This window comes from Dasypus novemcinctus, chromosome 7 (assembly GCF_030445035.2).
Source record: "Dasypus novemcinctus isolate mDasNov1 chromosome 7, mDasNov1.1.hap2, whole genome shotgun sequence".
In the NCBI taxonomy this organism is placed as follows: Eukaryota; Metazoa; Chordata; class Mammalia; order Cingulata; family Dasypodidae; genus Dasypus; species Dasypus novemcinctus.
Window position 1 is genome coordinate 43,418,776 of NC_080679.1, and position 20,444 is coordinate 43,439,219.

A 20,444-nucleotide genomic window follows, 5' to 3' on the forward strand; every position below is an offset into this window, starting at 1 on the left:
ATACCTAGAATGTGCAAATTTACAGAGTCAGAAAGTAGATTAGAGGTTACCAGGGGCTGCAGAGAAGAGGAGATGGAAGACAGTGCTTAATGGCTACAGAGTTTCTGTTTGGGGTGTTGAAGAAAACTTTGAAAATAGATGGTGGTGAAGGTCACACAGCATTGTGAATGTAATGCCACTGAGTTGTATACTTAAAAATGGTTAAAATGGTAAATTTTGTTATACATGAGTTATTACAAGTTTTCAAAAGTAAAACACACACACAAAACTCAAATATTCCCTTCAAAATTTGGAACAAAATTATTTTCCTCAGGAATCTTACTTATCCTGTTATATTGAATGTCTGCTGTTTTGCCCTGCTGCCATCCATTCGCCCTTCTAGTAGAGACATTTCTATTTTCCTTTGGGAACCAACCTTCTTCCTACCCTCTCCTGATTCTGACCCCTCCCCCACTCCAAGCTATTGTAGTGGGGCTGATTCTGGTGGGCAGGTGACCAAGCCTGGCCAATCAGAAACAGCACCCCCTTTGCCATGGTGATTGGTTGGGCGATGGGCATAAAAACCAAGCAGCTGTGGGAAAGCCTTACTTTGCTTTCTTTTCTGCTTGTAGGATTTAGCCGGGAGTTGCTGTGGCCAGATCACAATGGCGAAGGCTGCCTGGGAATACAGCTAAGGCCAAGAAAAGCAATCTTGGGAGATAGTGAGACATAGATTCCTGGTGACAGTTTGAACTCTGCAAGCCTCCTGTAGTTATCAGATCTGTGGGGTAGGGAATTTCCTTAAGTCAGTTTGAGCTGGGAACCTCCTACCACCAAAGTTAACCCCACTTCGCTTTAATGACATTTTTACTCTTTGCCCTCTTGTTTCTTTGAGCTAATTTAAAAAATTTCACTCTTACCAATATGTTGCTTTATAAATATAGTATTCCATTTCACAGGCCTGTGTTTAATGTGAAGGCTACTTGGAAATAGAGATGAGTGACTTTCCCTCCTTTTCTGGATGCTGTCACACCACCCACTACAATGCTCAGCCAAGGGCATGCACTTATTTTATCAAACATATTTATTGAGTGTCTTCACAGAGAACTGACTGTGGAGCCAGAAGCCCTAATGTGAATCCTGGCCCTGTCATTTCCTATCTGAGTGGGCTCCGGAGAGTATCTCAACCTGTCTCAATTCACTTCCTGTGAGATAAAATCTCTCCTGACTTGACTTTACAGGGTTGATTGAGAATGGCATCAGAGCCCATGTGTGAAACATATGGTAAACCTAAAGCATTACACAGATGCAAATCAGAATTAATATCCCTGCATCAGCTCCTTGGTCCTCCTGTTTACCTTGAACTCCATTAAATTGCACTCCCAGATGAATGTCTTAAAATGTTGTTTATGCCATGTTTCTGCTAAAAAGTTGTCAGTGCCTTCCATATTTACAACATCAGTGAAAAATGCGTGAGCATGTATTTATGTGCATTTGTATTTATTTATTTTGTTCTTGAATTACTTTCTCTTTATATACACATATACGTACAATACACATACATACAGCAAAGCATACACCAAGATTAAATTTTTAAAAGATATGGCAAAGTTGAAATAACTACTATCGCTGATATCAATTTCATTTTTAATAAAATTCTAGTCTCAAATAGGCTATTACTAAAACCTCCAGTGCTTTTTTTTTAAGATTTATTTTTTTTAATTTCCTGCCCCGCCCCACCCCACCCCACCCCACCCCACCCCATCCCCACCATTGTTTTGCACTTGCTGTCTGCTCTCTGTTCTCTTTTTAGGAGACACCAGGAACTCAACCCAGGACCTCCCACATGTAAGGGAGTTGCCCAGTCACTTGAGGTACCTCTGCTCCCTGCTTGTTGTGTCTCTCATTGTGTTTCCTCACTGTGACTCTTTGTTGCCAGCTTGCTGTGCCAACCCTTTGCATCAGCTTGCTATCTTGCTCATCTCCTTTAGGAAGCACCAGGAACCAAACCCTGGACCTCCCATGTGGTAGACAATGGCCCAACTGCTTGAGCCACACCCTATCACCACCAACCTGTGCTTATTTTTTAAATGTTTTGTTAATTATGATGGCTTCATGTTATCATTTGTTTAAAAGCTCAAGGAATAGTATCTACTTAGGATGAGGTTCACTGCTAACAACAGTGGATATAAATCTTTATTTCATGTAGTTCTCTAGATAATTTACATTTTGGAGGAGTAGGAAAAGGGTCAGTTTTGCCATCTCTCTGTTGTTCCCATATATTTGCATGATTAGTCTTATCTCAATCCACAATTTCTTTGCATAAACCTTTTAAAGCTATTAATCTATTTTATGAGAATTAGTCACTTACAGTAAATGGCAACTCTGCTCATCTCTTTCTCTCACACCCTCACCCAGTTCATCAGCAGATCTCTTGGCAATACCTTCAAAACATGTCCAGCATCCCTTACTTTTTGCCTTTCCTCTGCTACCATCCTGGTTTAATCCACTATCATATCTGGGCTTAATTATTGCAAATGCCTCTGTATTAGTCAGCCAAAGGGATGCTAATGCAAAATACCAGAAATTGGTTGGTTTTTATAAAGGGTATTTATTTGGGGTAGGAGCTTACAGATACCAGGCCATAAAGCATAAGTTACTTCCCTCGCCAAAGTCTATTTGGAACAAGATGGCTGCCGACGTCTGCGAGGGTTCAGGCTTCCTGGGTTCCTACGTTCCCAGGGCTTGCTTTTCTCTGGGTTCAAGGTTCCTTTCTTCCTAGGGCTGGCTTCTCTTTCCTCTGTGTGCTGACTTCCCTGGGCTCCAGTTTAAGTCTTCAGCATCAAACTCCAACATCAAAACTCCAATATCAGAAACCCTCTATTCTGTTCTTCACCATGCCTTTTATCATATGCCCTAATTATAATTCAATCATGCCGAGGTACAGATCAGATTACAAGCATAATCCAATATTTGTTTTTGGAATTCATCAATTCTATCAAACTGCTACAGCCTCCTAACTAGTCTACCTCCTCCCCTGACTCCTGCAGTCTGTTCTCCACAGAACAGGCAGGTAGAATGATACTTCTCAAATGGAAGTCAGGTCATGCCCTCCCTGTGCTCCAAACCCTCCAGTGGCCTCTGATCTCATTCAGAGTAAAGACTAAAGGACTCACAATGGCCATCTGCCCCTCACCCCACCCCATTACCTCTCTGTGCTCATCTCCTTACACTCCCATCCTTGCTCGACTCCAGCCATATTGGCCTCCTTGCTGTTCCTTGGACATTTACAAACACATTTCCATCCCGGGGTGTCTCTCATACTTGCTGTTATCTCTTCTGATAACGCTCTCTTCTCAGCTATCTGCATGCTTCCTCCCTTTCTTCCCTCAAGTCTCTGTTCAAATGCTACATGTAAAGGTAAGGGCTTCCCTGATCACTCTAGATGAAATAGCAGCCTCCACTGCCACCCACCACAGTGATCCTCTATCCCCGTGCCCTGCTTTATTCTTCTCCATGGCACTTATCACCACCTGATATAATGTATATCTGTTTATTGTCTGTCTCCATCCTTTTTTGTTTTTTGTTTTTTTTCAGGAGGTACTGGGGATTGAACCCGGGACCTCATGCATGGGAAGCAGGCACTCAACCACTGAACTATATCCACTCCCTGTCTCCATCCTTGAGAACAGAAAAGAGCGGACACTTTGGTCATTTTTGCTTATTGCTGTATCAGTGCCTTCAACAATATCTGGCACATTATAAGCACTCAGTAAAATATTTACTATTGAATTAATGGTCATTTATTACCTAATATCATTTATATACTTATAATTGGTTGGCATAGAACATTTCTGTAGAAGATGCCCTTATTCCTTATTTTTTTCTCTATCCATCTCCCTCATTAGATTATAAATGTTGTTTGTGTTAGGGCTGTGTCTATTGCTTTTTCTAACACCTAGGACTGCTGAAATAGTTATTTGGAAACTGTGAATTTTGCTTAGTTAATAGGGAATGTACATGAAACAGTAGGTGAAGTTTAAAGCATTTATCTCATGGTATTGTTGGTATATTGTTTGGTCTGTGCGCCAGAGAGATCTAAAATGCCTATAGATTCAGATGTATGGGTCTTAAATCTGGGAAGGAAAGGTCTTTCTTCTAATTTCAAGACTACTTCATAAATTTCACAGCAGGATGTGGTATTTGTTCTGCAGGCTAATCAGCTGAGGGATGCAAAAGTCAGCTGAGAGGGGGAAAGCCATAAAATCAGAGCATACTGATTCCTGTAAAGTTATTGTTTTATAATTAACATATTCTAAGTATATTTATTTTGTGTGTTTTTTTTCCAAAGGACACAAAGATAAATCAGGGGTCTCTGAGGTCCCATTAAATATTGGAATGGACTTTTTTTGACCACTTTGAAAATACTTTTATAATGATGATGATGATAAAAAAATACACTCATTGAGTGCTTACTATGTGCCAGGTGGTGTTATAAGAATTTTATACACATTAACTTGGTTTGATCATGAGAGCAAACAGGAAACCAAAGAGAACGCCTGAGGAAAAACAACATAATCCAAAAGATCAGGAAAAATGGCCCATAATTGAACTTTATTCAGCTGGTGTTAAAAATGCAAAGTACTTTTTTTAATTCTACATGTTCAAAAAGGTATCTGGTATGGCCAACTAGTTGGACATTAAGTGAGATTTAATATGATTCTCATGCATGTAAGGTATTTAACAATTTAGAAGAAGATTATCATTTTCATCTGGCAATGATAAAAGAATATTTATTTTCTTGGTTTGGTCAGTCTCATTGGGATTTGCGATTATTAGTAAAGTCTTAGGAAAATTGATGCTTTGCAAGTATACTAGGTTAAGATGTTTTAGTGTTATTTTATTCCTTTCTGCTTTAGCTTGGAAGAAAATAAAATAACTGACAGGGAAGAATGAGGTTGACTCTCAAAGTCCTCTGAGCCCTCACCAGGCAGTAAGTGGCTTTGTCCCACTTGCTCTCTTTTCATCTCCATCACCTAGTACAGTCCCTGGCATGTGATACTCAATGATTGCTTGCAAATTAAGGAAGATCAGGCCAGTTGTAACGAATTTATACAGGATTCAATAATGGAGCCAATTTCCACTCCTAACCCCCATTGGGGCATTGAATGAAAAAGAGTTTGTCATCCCTGATAGTATAATTTCTCTGGCCTGGGTGTCACAAATCAAGTCAAGTTATGTATTCCAAGAAAAGAAATCATCTAGCGTGCAAGGAGCGCCGTGCCACACAGGGGTGTCCCCCACGTAGGGGAGCCCCACGCGCAAGGAGTGCACCCATAAGGAGAGCCGCCCAGCACGAAGGAGGGAGCAGCCTGCCGAGGAATGGCGTCGCCCACACTTCCTGTGCCGCTGACGACGACAGAAGTGGACAAAGAAACAAGACGCAGCAAAAAGACACAGAAAACAGACAACCAGGGGAGGGGAGGGGAATTAAATAAATAAAAACAAATCTTTAAAAAAAAAAAAAGAAATCATCTAGATAAATTCAGGTAAAAATTAGATAAATATTTAGACAAGTATTAGATAAGTAATTATCCAGTTTATTTGGAATTGTCATCCTGATCACATATTGTCACTCTGGCATTATTTAGTTTTATAAGCACATGTATTAGTCAGCCAAAGGGTTGCTGATGCAAAATAGCAGAAATTGGTTGTTTTTTATAAAGGGTATTTATTTGGGGTAGGAGCCTACAGATACCAGGCCATAAAGCATAAGTTACTTCCCTCACCAAAGGCTGCTCTTGTTGGAGCAAGATGGCTGACCACAGCTGTGAGGGTCCAGGCTTCCTGGATTCTTCCCTTCTAGGGTCTTGCTTTTCTCTGGATTCAAGGTCCCTTTCTTCCTGGGGCTGCCTTCTGTTTCCTCTGTTGTGAGCCTCTGTGAGCTCCAACTTAAGTCTTCAGCATCAAACTCCAGCATCAAAACTCCACCATCAGAAACCCTCAATTCCGTCTGTTGCCACGCCTTTTATCTGTGAATCCCCGCCCACCAAGGGGAGGGGACTTAATGCCCTTAATGACGTGACCCAATCAAAGCCCTAATCATAACTCAATCATGCCCAGGTACAGACCAGGTTACAAACATAATCCCGTATCTATTTTTGGAATTCATAACCATATCAAACTGCTACAGCATGTAACAGTGTTATTTGATTGCATTCCAGGGAGGACTTCCTGTTAAACAGGTCTGTCCTAACCTATATGCAGTAACCAGAGACTCAGAGTTTCTAATCAGACTCCTCCTCCACTTTACTGTATGACCTTGGAGAGGATTCTTGGCCTATTTTTGGATCAGTTTTCTCATATATGGATCGAGAACAATTACTTTGCAATAATCTTAAGAGATTCTCAGCTAAAACTGCTTCTAATTTAAACATTGCAATTACCGGGGTTGTAGAGTCAAGTTTAGAATCAGAATTGATGAATATACAATATTATATATTATATTCCTTAAAATGATGTCTCTGCATTTTGCTAATGTTTATGCAAAGGATATCATAATAAGAGATATCTGTTTTTATTTTTACTGACCCTAAAGGAGAAATGCTTGAGTTAAGCATTTCCAAATTTATTGTAATAAAGTATTAATATAAGAGAATATATATGGGCCCTAATACTAACAACTCTGGTTACTAGTTTTGTGACCTAAGGTAAGTTACCCAACCTCTCTAAACCTTAAATTCATCCATTGCTACAATAATAATTTAAAAATTTGTCTCATAAAGTTGATGTAAGGGTTTTAAAAGATTATGTTTTTAAAAAAAGATTATACTGAATGCCAGGTACATTAAAAAATGTTAGCTATATGACTGTTTCCTAAGCAAATGCTGCTAACAGGCTGAAAGTCCTGGGTTTAAACTAAAAGTTGACCATTTATAGAGATATTTAAAATAAGATATTGCTATAAATCTTAATAAAATCAAGCAATATACATTGTTCTTGTATAAAAACTTTAAATATTAGCTTATTCAAATTAAAGTTTTTTTCTCCTAGTTTAAAAAATAAATATATACATATATAAAGCTATATTTTATTATTTTTTCCTCTCCTCCCTTGTTGTTTTGCATTTACTTTCTGCTTGTCTTCATTTTTTCTTTTTTGGAAGGGACCAGGAACCAAACCCAGGACCTCCCATGTGGGAAGGAGGTACCCAGTCACTTGAGCCACCTCCACTTCCTGCTTGTTGTGTCTCTCATTGTGTTTCCTTGTTGTGTCATCATCTTACACAAATGCAAATCAGAATTAATATCCCTGCATCAGCTTCTTGGTCCTCCTGTTTACCTTGAACTCCATTAAATCGCACTCCCAGATGAATGTCTTAAAATGTTGTTTATGCCATGTTTCTGCTAAAGAGTTTTCAATGTCTTACGTATTTACATCAGTCAAAAATGCATGAGCATGTATTTTATGTGCATTTTTATTTATTTATAAAATTTGTTCATGAATTACTCTTTCTTTTTATACACACCTATACATACACATATATACACACACCTGTAAAGCATACACCAAAATTAAATTTTAAAAGGATATGGCAAAGTTGAAATGAATAATATCGCTGATAGTTTTATTTTTAATAAAATTCTAGTCTCACTTAAATAGCCTATTACTAAAACCCCCAGTGCTTTTTTTTTTTAAGATTTATTTTTTTAATTTCCTCCCCTTCCCCGCCCCCTCACCCCCACCCAGCACCATTGTTTTGTGTTTGCTGTCTGCTCTCTGTCTTCTTTTTAGGCGGCACAAGGAACTTAATCCAGGACCTCCCACGTGTAAGGGAGGTGCCCAATCACTTGGACCACCTCCACTCCCTGCTTGCTGTGTCTCTCATTGTGTTTCCTCACTGTGTCTCTTCACTGTATCATCTCACTGCATCAGCTCTCGAGGCTAGTCCTTCGAGTCAGCTTGCTGTCTTGCTCATCTTCTTTAGGAGGCACAGGGTACCCAACCTGGGACCTCCCATGTAGTAAGTGGGTACTCAAGGGCTTCAGCCACATCCGATTCCCAAAAAATAAGTATTTTAAAAATTTATTCTACAGCCAATTATAAAAGATTTTCTAAGTTTTTACAAAGGCTGCTGAACTTTTTAATTAGCAAAGGAATGAGGGTAGAAAATGTCTTGTTTTGTGGACTATAATGTATCTATCTAGCAGTTAGCACAGTGGCTGGCCATAGTAGATGCTCAGTAAAAATTTTAAGACAAATGCATACAAAGTGTAGGATTTTTTAATCAGGTGGTTTTGGTTTGAATCACAGCTCAACCCTTCATTACCGATGTGAATTTGAACCAGCTGCAGTTTCCACATATACAAAATTGTAATAATAATAATATTTACCTCTAAAGGTTGAAGAATTGAGAGAGGTAACACATAAAAAATACCTGGCACATGTATTAAGACTGTTTTTATTAGTGTTCTCCATACTTTTGCTAATTTCACAATATTACATGTTAAGATCAAATGAAAGCAAATAGTCCTCAAAGTAACCAGACTAATAAACTGCCTCATGTATTGTACCTACATAAAGAGAGAGACCATACATGTAGTAAAACCCTACTCAATAAATCTCTGGCTGCAGAACCATCAGAGCAGCTAAACTGTTCAGGAAAAGTAATTCCTGCTTCAAGGCTTTTTAAAGGAGGTTGCATTACTCTTTCAGTGTTTCTGCACTGGCTTTTGGTTGCCTTTTTAGCTAGTGACCCTGGATTTGAACTAATGAATTCCAGCTGTTCTCATTTTGCCTCCCAGCCCTTCTCATTTAACCTCCTGTCTCCCTGGTCTCACATCCTTAGAGTTCTTACAGGAAAAATTGGACAGTGCCAGAGTTTTCAAATGAGGCCTCATATCTTCTTGAGGAGAGATGGCTCCTCCAACAAGTGCTTCTAGCTTTTACACTGCTGGAAAAAGAAACATTCATTGTTGGAAACTGGATGCCTAATTACCGCCTATCTGTCAAAAATCCTTTTAAGGTTTTTAATATTATACACGCAAAGCATTTAGTAAGGTAAATCCATAAAACAAACCAAGGAAGTGCACAATTGAATACTGAATGTAATTGCAAACACCTGTGATGGAGAGGCAATTCCTCAGTAAATATGCAATAAAAGGAACATTTAGAATACAGAGCGAGTACAGATACAGCTCTTCTGAACCATGCTGAGAACCATCTGTTAGCAAAATTGGCCAAAGATTTCACTGTTGCAGTTGAAATGGCAAGCTTGAGAAACTTGGCTGTGGACAAAATCTGAGCAAAGCTGGCCTTAAACAATAGGCAAGCCTAAGTGCAGGAAGGCATTTCCATGAGGACCAGGTGGCCCTGGCCCAGACACCCTTGTCTTTGCTGGTGACCTGGAGATTGCTACAATGTCCAGAAACATTCTTTAACTATCCATAGATCTCTTTCCAAATCTGATCATCGTTTCCTGGGGACCACTCATAAGCAGATTAGTAAATGCAGCTTCCATTAAATTAAACACTTAAAAGCAGGCTTTCCTCCAGAAGCACCTGAGCCTACCAAGATGACTCCCAGCTAAACCAATACCCATTTGGCCCTTACACTTGAATTCAAAAAGATATATTTCCCCTGGGCTCTGAAAGAACTTTGAAAATGGCATCAAATTGAGTTATAAACTCATTTTCTTAATTGGTTTTTCCACATCTATTTGCATAAACCAGCACTCCATGCTCGGTTCAAAATCTACTGACTACATTAGCCATGGATAACTCGCTCTCCTATTCGTTTATAAGGCCTTTTCTTCTATTATAATATTTACCATAAGTTGAATTATTTGCTCTGTTAAGTTGAAAACAACTTATGATAGAAATCAGGGCTTTTTCTTTCCATCTTTCACAATACCTGGGTTTGCACACAAGTATGTGCTCCATAAAGAAGAGAAGATGAAGTAGTTAAAAGGAGAGAAACATTAAGTCTGTGGATGCACCATTTCACTGAACTGGATATTGATTCTATCATCATTTTTTTCAAATGGGTCATGCAAAAAAGTTAATAAGTTATATTTTACCAATTTATTTCAATGTTAGTTTCCTGATTTTTAAATTATTAGTTATCTTGATGGTGAACAAGATATCACTATGGGAAAGGAACAAGAAGGGAATAATATTAATAATGGTCAACATTTGTTGAACTCTGAAAATGGACTCTGCGATAACTGCTTTATAAGCATTTTCTCATTTAATCCTCATCATATTTAATGAAATAGGTACTATTATCATCTTTTTGTCATTAAAAAAAAAGTCTTAGATAGGTAATCTCTCTAAGATGGACCTAAGATTCAAACCCAAGTCCATCTGACACAAAGGTTCCTCTCCCACTTTGTTATACTGTCCAGGATAGAGAGAAAATAAATGCACAACACTAAAAATACAGAAAACAGAGTTTTTCAAGTGCAATCTAAATAATATGCTAATTTAAGGTTGATTGCCCACTGAGAATCTGTGTGATTATATTATTATATTTTTTTCTGTTTTGCATTGATTTCCTGGGGGCAGTATATATAGCCGTTAACACCTAGCATGGGAGCCAAACACACAGAAGGTATTTAGTAATTACTTGTTGAGTTAGCAGTTCTGGTCAGGTGACATAATACTTCAGAATATCAAAATACCAAAAATAGGTGCTATATAGGAACTCTATTTTATGCATGATATTTCTGTAAACCTACAACGTCTTTAGTAAACAACAACTACAATAAAAACTAGGTGCTGAATGGATGGACTCAGCATTGTTTGTTTGCTTGTTTTGGCCAGAGCAAGAACTCAAAATAGACCCCTTGGGTCCATTTTTACTGTTCTTACCTTCCCGGATAGCTGTAAAGGGTACTCCTTCCTCTGTGTTCATGCTGATGACTTTCAAGGCCACTAGTTGTTGGTTTATCCTGGAGGAGTGGGAGTGAAGGGTACACACTTATTGAGCTGGTTCACAGCAGTATTTATACTAATGATGGTTTAACAAAAGTAGTTAAATTCCAGTATATGAATTATCTTGAAATAAAACTGTTTAAAAGTTTATATTTACATATTCCAAAAGTGATGTTTTCATTATAGAAAATTTAGAGAATATGGGAAAACACTACCAAAAATTTTTGCCAGCCCCCCCAAGACGGCTCCCTCATCTGTTTTTGTTTGTTGTTGTTTTTGGTTCATTGTTCACTTGTTATTTTTCGCTGGTTGCCTGCTCATCGTCTGTTTTTTCTTTAGGAGGCACCAGAAACTGAACTCAGGACTTTCCATGTGGGAGGCAGGCATGTAACTGCTTGAGCCATATCTACTCCCTACTTGTTTTTTTGGTTTTGCTCATTGTCTGCTCATTGTTTTGCTCGATGTCTGCTCATTGTCTGCTCCTTGTTTGTTTTGTCTTCAAGAGGCATCAGGAACCAAACCCAGGAATTCCCATGTGGAAGGCTGGCACTCAACTGCTTAAGCCACACCTGCTCTCCCATCCTCATAATATTTTGATATTCAGCTTTCCTTTTCTTTCCCTTTGTGTGCCTATCTGATTCATTCTTATTTTTCATGTGAATTATTGCAGTGACTTCCTAATAGTTTCACTGCTTATACACTTGTGCCTGTACAGTCTATTCTCAACAGAGTAGACAAGGGCATCCTTTTCTTTTTTTTTAATTAAAGAAGTTCTACACTTACAGAAAAATCATTCATAAAATACAGAAGTCCCATACATGACCTTATTATTAACATCTTGCATTAATGTGGTATATTTGTTACAATTCATGAAAGAACATTTTTATAATTGTACTATTAACTATAGTTCATAGTTTATAATAGGGCTCACTATGTTTTAAAATTTTTTATTCTAGTAACATATATAATACCTAAAATTCCTCCTTTCAACCACATTCAGATATATAATTCAATGCTGTTAATTGCATTTACATTGTTGTGACTATCATCACCACCATTCATTACCAAAACTTTTCCATCAACCCAAATATAAACTCTGTAACATTTAAGCCCTAACACCCCATTCCCTAACCCTACGTAGCCCCTGGAAACCTATATTCCAGTTTCTAACTCTATAAATTTACATACTCCAATTATTTCACGTCAGTGAAATCAAACAATGTTTGTCCTGTTGTGCCTTGCTTATTTCACCCAACATAATTCTTTTAGGTTCATCCATGTTGTTGCATGTAGCAGAACTTTATTCTTTTATGACTGAATAATATTCCACTGTATGTATATGTATTAGTCATCCAAAGGGAAGGGATGCTAATGCAAAGTACAAAGGGAAGGGATGCTAATGCAAAGTGTCAGCTTTTATAAAGGGTTTTTATTTTGGGTAGAAATTTACAGTTACCAGGCCCTAAAAAGTCCAACTCAAGGTACCATAAGAGGTACTTTCTCAGCCAAAGTCTGTTACCACCTGTTGATACATGATGGCGGGCAATGTGTGTGAGGGGTCAGCCTTCCTCTTTCCTCTTAAGGTTTTATCATTCTCCCCTGTGCTCTTTTCTTTCCTGGCTCAGCTGTTCTGTTCTCTACACATCAGCTGTAGACTATCAAGCTCATCTCTCTTCCCGGTGCCCTGTCTATGGAGCACTCTCTCTTCCTGCATATCTGCTTCTATGTTCTCCTTCTCTGTGTGAGCATCTGTTTTATCCCCAAGGGGGCTGAGACTTAACGCTGAGTCACACTAATGATGTGGTTGGATCAGAGCCCTAATCTTAACATAATTTAATCAGATAGCTCAGCTGAATCTAATACAACCAAAGGGTTATCATGCTGGAGGACCAACAGTTTACAAACATAAATCTATATTTCTTTTTGGAATTCATAAATAATATCAAACTGCTACAATATATAACATATTTTGTTTATCCATTCATTGGTCATTAGACCTTTGGACTGCTTCCATCTTTTGGCAATTGTGAATAATGCCTCTATGAACACTGATATGCAAATACCTGTTCAAATCCCTGCTCTCAATTTTTTTGGATGTTTATCTAGAAGTTTGGTATTGCCAGGTCATATGATAATTCTATACTTAACTTTCTGAAAAACTGCCAAGCTGTCCTCCACAGCAGGTGCACCATTTTACATTCCTGTCAACAATGAATGAGTGTTCTTATTTCCCCACATCCTCTCTGATACTTGCAATTTTCCAAATCATTTAATAGTGGCCATTCTAGTGGGTCTGAAGTGGTATTTCCTTGTGGTTCTGATTTGCATTTTCCTAATAGCTAATGATGGTGAGCATCTTTTCATGTGCTTATGGCCATTTGCATATCTTCTTTGAAGAAATGTCTATTCAAGTCTTTTGAAGGGCATCCTTTTTAAATGAAAGTAAAACCAAGTCACTTTTCTGTTCAAAATCCACCATTAACTCCCCATTTCACTCAGACTAAAAGCCAAATTCTTACATGGCCTCCTAGATGTACATGGTCTGCTCACACCCAACCTTATCTATCTCCTTCTTCTCTCCCCTTATCAATTGTTTTATAAGCTCAGCAAGCTAAGCACCTGGAATACAGAAGATTTAGCACATACACAATATACTGTCTTTTATAACAAGATTCTTATCAGTGTTCACAATCTATTTCTCCAATTTAACATTTTTCTTACCTTTCATTCCTATACAGTCTGACACTAAATAATGGTAAAATATTTCATCACATAAATATATTGCAATGTGTTTACTCAATTCCAAGTGCTCTAGATTGTTTTTAATATCTTGCTATGATAAAAATACTGTAACAATCATACTTGTAGATCATTCTTTTCACACCACACTAATGCTTTCCTTAGGGAGGGGGTAGAATTGCTAAATCAGAGTATGCAGTGTACAAATTTTTTTTTATATCCCCCCCCTTGAGGCTTTTTGCATGCTGTCTGCTGTGTCTATGCACTGTGCGTTCCTCTGTGTCTGTATCTTATTTATTATTTTTATTTCCTCTCTCCCCTTGCAGCTTGCTTGCTGTCTGCTCTCTGTGTCAATTCACTGTGTGCTCTTCTGTGTTTTTGCTTGTCTCCCTTTTTTGTTGCATCACCTTGCTGAATCATCTCTCCACGGCACTTGCAGGCTAGGCAGCACTCCACAGCGTCCACAGGCTGGGTGGTTCTGCGCAGCATGCAGGCAAGCCTACCTTCACAAGGAGGCCCTGGGACGCAAACCAGGATCTCCCACAGGGTAGACAGGAGCCCAACTGATTGAGCAACAGCCACTTCCCTCAGTGTACAAATTTTTATTGTGTTGTACTCATGTTCCCAAAATTTCTCACAGAGTGATTGTATCACTAACTGGACATGAGGGTTTCCACTTGGCCACTCCCTCACCAACACTGGGCAGTTTTTATTTTTTTTACTTAATTTTTTTAGAAGATTTAGATTTACAGAAAAATTAATAGTATAACACAAAGTGTTCCCATATCTCCCCCTCCCCCCCCCTGCGCCGTTTCTCCTATTATTGACATTTCCATCAGTGTGGTACATTTGTTATAAGTAATGAATATTGAAACATTATTATTAAAGTCTATCATAGTTTATTCAGTTTTCCCCTAATGTCCTTTTTTTTCCCCAGTATCCCATTCAGGATAGCACATTACATTTAGTTGTTATGTCTCTTCAGGCTCCTCTTTGCTGTGACAGTTTTTCAGACTTTCCTTGTTTTTGATGATCTCAGCAGTTTTGAGAAGTACAGGTCAGGTTTTGTAGGATGCTGCAGTACTGAAATTTATCTGATGCTGTTCTCATGATTAACATCATGGGTTTTTAGGTGGAAGACCACAGCGTAAAGTACCATTTTCATCACAGCATATCAAAAGTACATACTATCAATATGATTTTTTATTAAAGATTTATTTATTTCTCTCCCCTCCCCCACCCCCGCCCCAGTTGTCTGTTCTCTGTGTCTATTTGCTGCGCGTTTTTCTTTGTCCACTTCTGTTGTTGTCAGTGGCACAGGAATCTGTGTTTCTTTTTGTTGCATCATCTTGTTGTGTCATTTCTCTGTGTGTGCGGCGCCACTCCTGAACTTTCTGAACTTTCTTTCGTGCTGGGCGGCTCTCCTTATGGGGCGCACTCCTTGCACATGGGACTCCCCTACACGGGGACACCCCTGCATGGCACGGCACTCCTTGCACACATCAGCACTGCGCATGAGCCAGCTCCACATGGGTCAAGGAGGCCTGTGGACCTCCCATGTGGTAGACGGATGCCCTAACCACTGGGCCAAGTCCGCTTCCCTCAATATGATTTATGATTATTGTTGTTGACTTTGATCACCTGGCTGAGGTAGGATTTGTCAGATTTCTCCACTGTAAAGTGAGTCTCCCTGCTTTTCCATACTGTACTCTTTGGAAGGAAGTCACTATATACAGCCCATACCTAACCAGTAGAGATTCCTTGAGGGAGGAGTATTACATTAAGTATTTAGAATTCTTCTGCATGGGAGATTTGTGTCTTCTCCATTTATTAATTTTATTTATTTTTATTAATATGAACTCATGGATATTTATTTTATACTTTGGATTAAATACTACTTTATTTTATTGCTCAAATTCTCCCAACTTTTGCCACTTGGAACTCTTTCAGTTGGTTCCTGTGTCCCTTTGACATACTTCCCTCAATATGGGGTTTACTTTTCGGGCGTGATTTTATTTTCATTTTTTGGCTGAGAGTTAAAAAGAATGATCCCATTTCAATTTTTATTTTGTAACAACTTGTGGAATTGACTTTTTCTCCTCCCACTCCGAGATGGTCCCTCATCTGCCTGCTCGTTGTCTGCTCGCTGTGTCTGCTCACTGATTCAGCTCTGTGCCTGCTTGTTGCATCTGCTCATTGCATCAACTTGTCTTCTTTAGGAGACACTGGGAACCTAACCTAGGACCTCCCATGTGGGAGGTGGGTGCCTAACTCCTTGGATGGTGGTGGGTGCCACTCCCTGGAACTGACTTTCTTATGTGTATTACCCTTCTCTATTCTCTTTGATTTGCCTAGTTGCCCATTTTTATATTGGAATATTTTGCATATACTTTTCACTAATTTCTTTTGTATGCCTGACCATGTCTTTGAAATTTAGAACTTAAAAATGTTTTATGATGTTCAGTATTTTCCAAGTTTTCCTTAGAGTGTACATGACTCTGTGAAATTCTCCCCCCTGAAAAAGGTTTTTTGGTCAAATAAGTTTAGAAAATGCTTTGTACACTACTGTGAAACTTTCTTAGACAGTTGCAGTACACATTAACATTTTAAAGATGCTGAGAGCACCAACAATAAAGGATCACATTTGATTTTTTTTCTAGGATTCCCTGTATTAATTTGACCTTGGCAAAATATCCATTAAGATGTCTCAAACAGATGTAGCTCAAGTGGTTGAATGGCTGCTTCCCACATACAAGGTCCTGGGTTTGTTCCCTGGTACCTCCTAAAAACCAAACAAAAAAACCAATTCCCATTGAGGAGTGGATGTAGCTCAGTGGTTGAGCACCTACTTCCCACATATGAGGTTGTGGGTTCAATCCCCAGTACCTCCTAAAAAAAAAAAAGCATGAGGTTTGTTGATTTTAAGTTGATACTCTATGCCATAAGAGTAATTGATCAATTGACAAATGCCTCTTTGGCATCTATTGCTGATATTTTTTTAACTTATCTTTAAATTATAAATGTAGTGCCTTCATTATACAGTATAAAATGAAAAGTTTGAGTGATTTTCCCTTCTATGCCCCAGTTTCAACCACTAGAAGTAATTACTGTTAATAATCTCTTGTGTATTTTTCCAGACTCTTCTACGCACAATAAAATTTATACATGCACAGTATATCTGAGTGCTTTTTTCTAAATGTTATAGAGTACATATTGCTCTTTAACTTGCTTTTTTCAAATTACCGGACATCTTTTCATATTAGTATATCTAATACTTTAGATGGTTGCATACTATTTCATTGTACAGTAATTATTTAGCTAGTCCTCCATAAATCAATGTTTGTGACTAGGATTTTATTTTTTCTATTCTAAATCTTGCTGCAATGAAATATTCTTCTAGGGGAAACGGACTTTGGCCCAGTGGTTAGGGCGTCCGTCTACCATATGGGAGGTCCGCGGTTCAAACCCCGGGCCTCCTCAACCCGTGTGGAGCTGGCCATGTGCAGTGCTGATGCGCGCAAGGAGTGCCGTGCCACGCAAGGGTGTCCCCCGCGTGGGGGAGCCCCCACGCGCAAGGAGTGCGCCCGTGAGGAAAGCCGCCCAGCATGAAAAGAAAGTGCAGCCTGCCCAGGAATGGCGCCACCCACACTTCCCGTGCCGCTGACGACAACAGAAGCGGACAAAGAAACAAGACGCAGCAAATAGACACCAAGAACAGACAACCAGGGGAGGGGGGGAAATTAAATAAATAAATAAATCTTAAAAAAAAAAAAAAGAAATATTCTTCTATATATATCTCTGTGCACTTGGGAAAGTATTTCTAAATGTATTTTCATCCTCTTCCTAAGCTGAGTTCCTTGAAGGAAATCTTTTTTTAATCTCAGTTCCTGGGACAGTCTGTTGAATTGATTTAAATCCTGACTCTCTATATTTAAAATTACATTTACCCTCAAATTCTGTTTTTAACAAGCAAATCAAAGATAACACAAGATAAATAATATAATACAATATTAAATCTTGTACCATTTACATTAAATATTTTAAATTAACACTTAACCACAATCGAACCATGCTTTTTCTCTATTGGAGTAAAAAAAATTAGAATGATCAGAACTTCCCACTTCCCCCACCTTAACAAAAAGGAGTGCAGTTCATGGGCCCTTCATATGTGTTTAACAAAGGTTGTTGTTTATCAAAATGAGTATGTTGATTCTGGGTAAGCAGTATGGTTATTCTCCAGCCATTTTGAATATTTTACAAGTGTAGAAAACCCAGGAATTATCATTTTGCACATATTGTACTATGCAGAACCAACATCAGTTTCTACCATGAAGGCAAAGTGCAAAAACGAAGCAGCAAACTCATGTTCGCCAATGCAGACTATGACTTAGAGACACCTCACCAACTGCATGTCACACTAGGCTGAAAAGCAGTAATTGCTCCTTGGGTCAGTAGTAGAGAAAGTCTATTAAATACAAGATGGGAAGGACTGAGAAACATTTTAACAGGCTGGTTTTAACTGGGGCAGAACAGATTTCTCTTTCAAGGCTACTTAAATGGTCATGTTCCCCTCCCTATTGACTATCACGTCTAGCACAAGTTCTGAATGTTGGAGTGGGACAATCATCTCTAAAATCTTTCCCAGTTCTGAGTCACTCACCTGCTAATCCCCTTGTAAACTGTAGCATAGGAACCTTCACCCAGCTTCTCCAAGTTCAAATATGATGAGGCTGCCCCAAAAGGGAGGCTCTTTCTCTGCTTAAGGCGAATGGGGAGGAGGAAGAGGTGAGGAAGAAGGAAAGAACACTTTTTTAGTCTTTGACATTCCCACCTCCCCACCTCCACTCCCGCCCCTGGAAATTAGACCACATGCCTGAGTGTGCTTAGAAAGGCACGCTCAGTAATTGCCCTGGGAGTGAGGGCCAGCCTTTCTAGACAAGCACACACTAAATTCTTCATGATCAACATCAGCTGCTCGCTCACCCACTGAAAACCCTGCCTCAGATTCTCTTCTTGAAAAGAATCGCTGTTACTTCGTGGCCTTTTACTCTTGAACTTCCGGGCACCAACAGCCTGAAGTCTCCTGGGGTGAAATGAAGTCATAGAGCATGATGCTTCTTTTAGATCTGTTAGCTAGAGGAGAAAAGACAGACAGCGAAGGAATAAAATTTGTGTAAAATCAAGATTCAGTGGCTGGCATAAATCATTTTTTCATTTGCCTGATTTTTACTTTTCAAATATTTTCTAAGCTTCCTCCTTCCCCAAAAGGTACCTTCCTGAAAGTCAGATTCCTCAAAAAGACTGTAATGATATCAATTACTGAACCACTGTACCTTTCTTTCACTTAAAATTGATTTTGACACTTAGGTTAACCTCAGTCTCTTTGAAAGATGTTTTCTAAATTTTCTAACGCAGGCTTTTTTTCATGTCCACTTAATTTATCTTCTAGTATGGTATTGGTCATAACCATGAGCTAATTACTGAATTTTGAATGTCTAGCATAACAGCTGTGTACTTTAGTAACCCAGAGATTTTAAAGAGAATAGCTGCTTTCTCTATCTCAAGTGAGTTTTCGTGTAGCCCAAAGACAGGATTATTTCTCCCTCTTGTTTTACAAGAAAATCTCCAAATTTGATAACAGCAGCCATAAATTCTCTGTGACTTTAAGAGAATGTTCTTTTTATTGGTTTAGACCCACCGCAGAAAAAAATCAGATGCTGCTACCAAAAGGGAGTCTCTGAAATCTTTGGTCTATCAACAGAGAAAGATGCTCCTGCCTGGTATACAAATACCTGGAACGCAGCCTCCATCATCCCAGGCGGACTCCTCCGACGGCTGTGTGCCTCACCTCCCTCCAAACACGGATAGCAGCTGCAGCCAGGCTGTAGTCTCTTTGCACACAGCTCTTGACCCATAATCTTCTAGGTTCAAAGAGAAAACCGCACTTGAACCTCTCCCCCTCTGCCTCTCCCGTCCCCGTTTGCTCCCTTTTTTGCCAGAGGTCAGCAACGCTGGAGCTTTCACATGACTCACATGAGGGCTCTGCCTAGAGCAGCCTCATGACTTCAGCAGTTTCCTTTATCAGTGCAAGAAACTATACATCAGAAAGGCTGCTGCCAGCATCCATATGGTTACAACTGAAAACCGGGTGGCTAATACAGTTAGGGTTTTCCTAAACCACAAGCTAGTGCTTTTGGAATACATAGTTTTGGTGAATTGACACTGTTTATCCATATAAATGGTAATATTTATTAGGTTTCTCTGGTACAAGAGTGGAAACGTTGAGGAGTATTTTCTCCCTGCTTTTCACCTGAAAGCATTTTGCGTTTCAGGCTTTAAAACTCAATTTGCAACCTAACTTTTAGTAGATGCATAGAACAGGAAGAAAGCTGAAGTTATCTATTCCATATCTTTGCCTTCAAGCAATAACATCCCCAATAGTCCCTGAGGACTAGTTATTCATTCGTTCACCCATTGTTCAAAAACTATATAGTGAACATCTATTAAAGATAAATATGCTGTTCTTATTGTACAGATGTTGGTCAATGGTGGAGAAACAGAAGTTTGAGTGGAATCTCTCCTTTTCTCTTGCTTTCCCTCCCTTCTTCCTTCCCCATAAATATAATTAATGTTTACTATATGTAATAGCATGCCATGCCAAGAACCCTGGCTTGAGCTGGGTTGGCAGTCTAGTTTTTGAACAGAACTTTTTTCTCTGAAAGATTGCTAAGGTTATTACCACTATAATATACTAGTCAGTGAGACAGAATATAGGATACACAGACACACACA

At 38.9% G+C, this 20,444-nt stretch overlaps 1 protein-coding gene across 2 annotated transcripts in view; it reads right to left on the reverse strand.

Annotated features, from left to right (window-relative positions):
- The window catches only part of CDK15 (cyclin dependent kinase 15), a 91,290-nt gene extending 71,628 nt beyond the window's left edge, over positions 1-19,662 (reverse strand). Inside the window, exons 1-4 of one of the 2 annotated variants that reach the window (XM_058300366.2) lie at positions 19,445-19,662; positions 18,636-18,785; positions 18,313-18,407; positions 10,851-10,930 (exon numbers count right to left, since the gene is read on the reverse strand). In XM_058300366.2, the coding sequence (XP_058156349.1) occupies positions 10,851-10,930; positions 18,313-18,407; positions 18,636-18,785; positions 19,445-19,567 (448 nt within the window). In that variant the 5' untranslated portion in view covers positions 19,568-19,662. Of the gene's footprint in view, positions 1-10,850; positions 10,931-18,312; positions 18,411-18,635; positions 18,786-19,444 lie in introns of both variants that reach the window. The other variant, XM_058300367.1, reaches the window with a different exon arrangement.
- Positions 19,663-20,444: the final 782 nt, after the last annotated feature.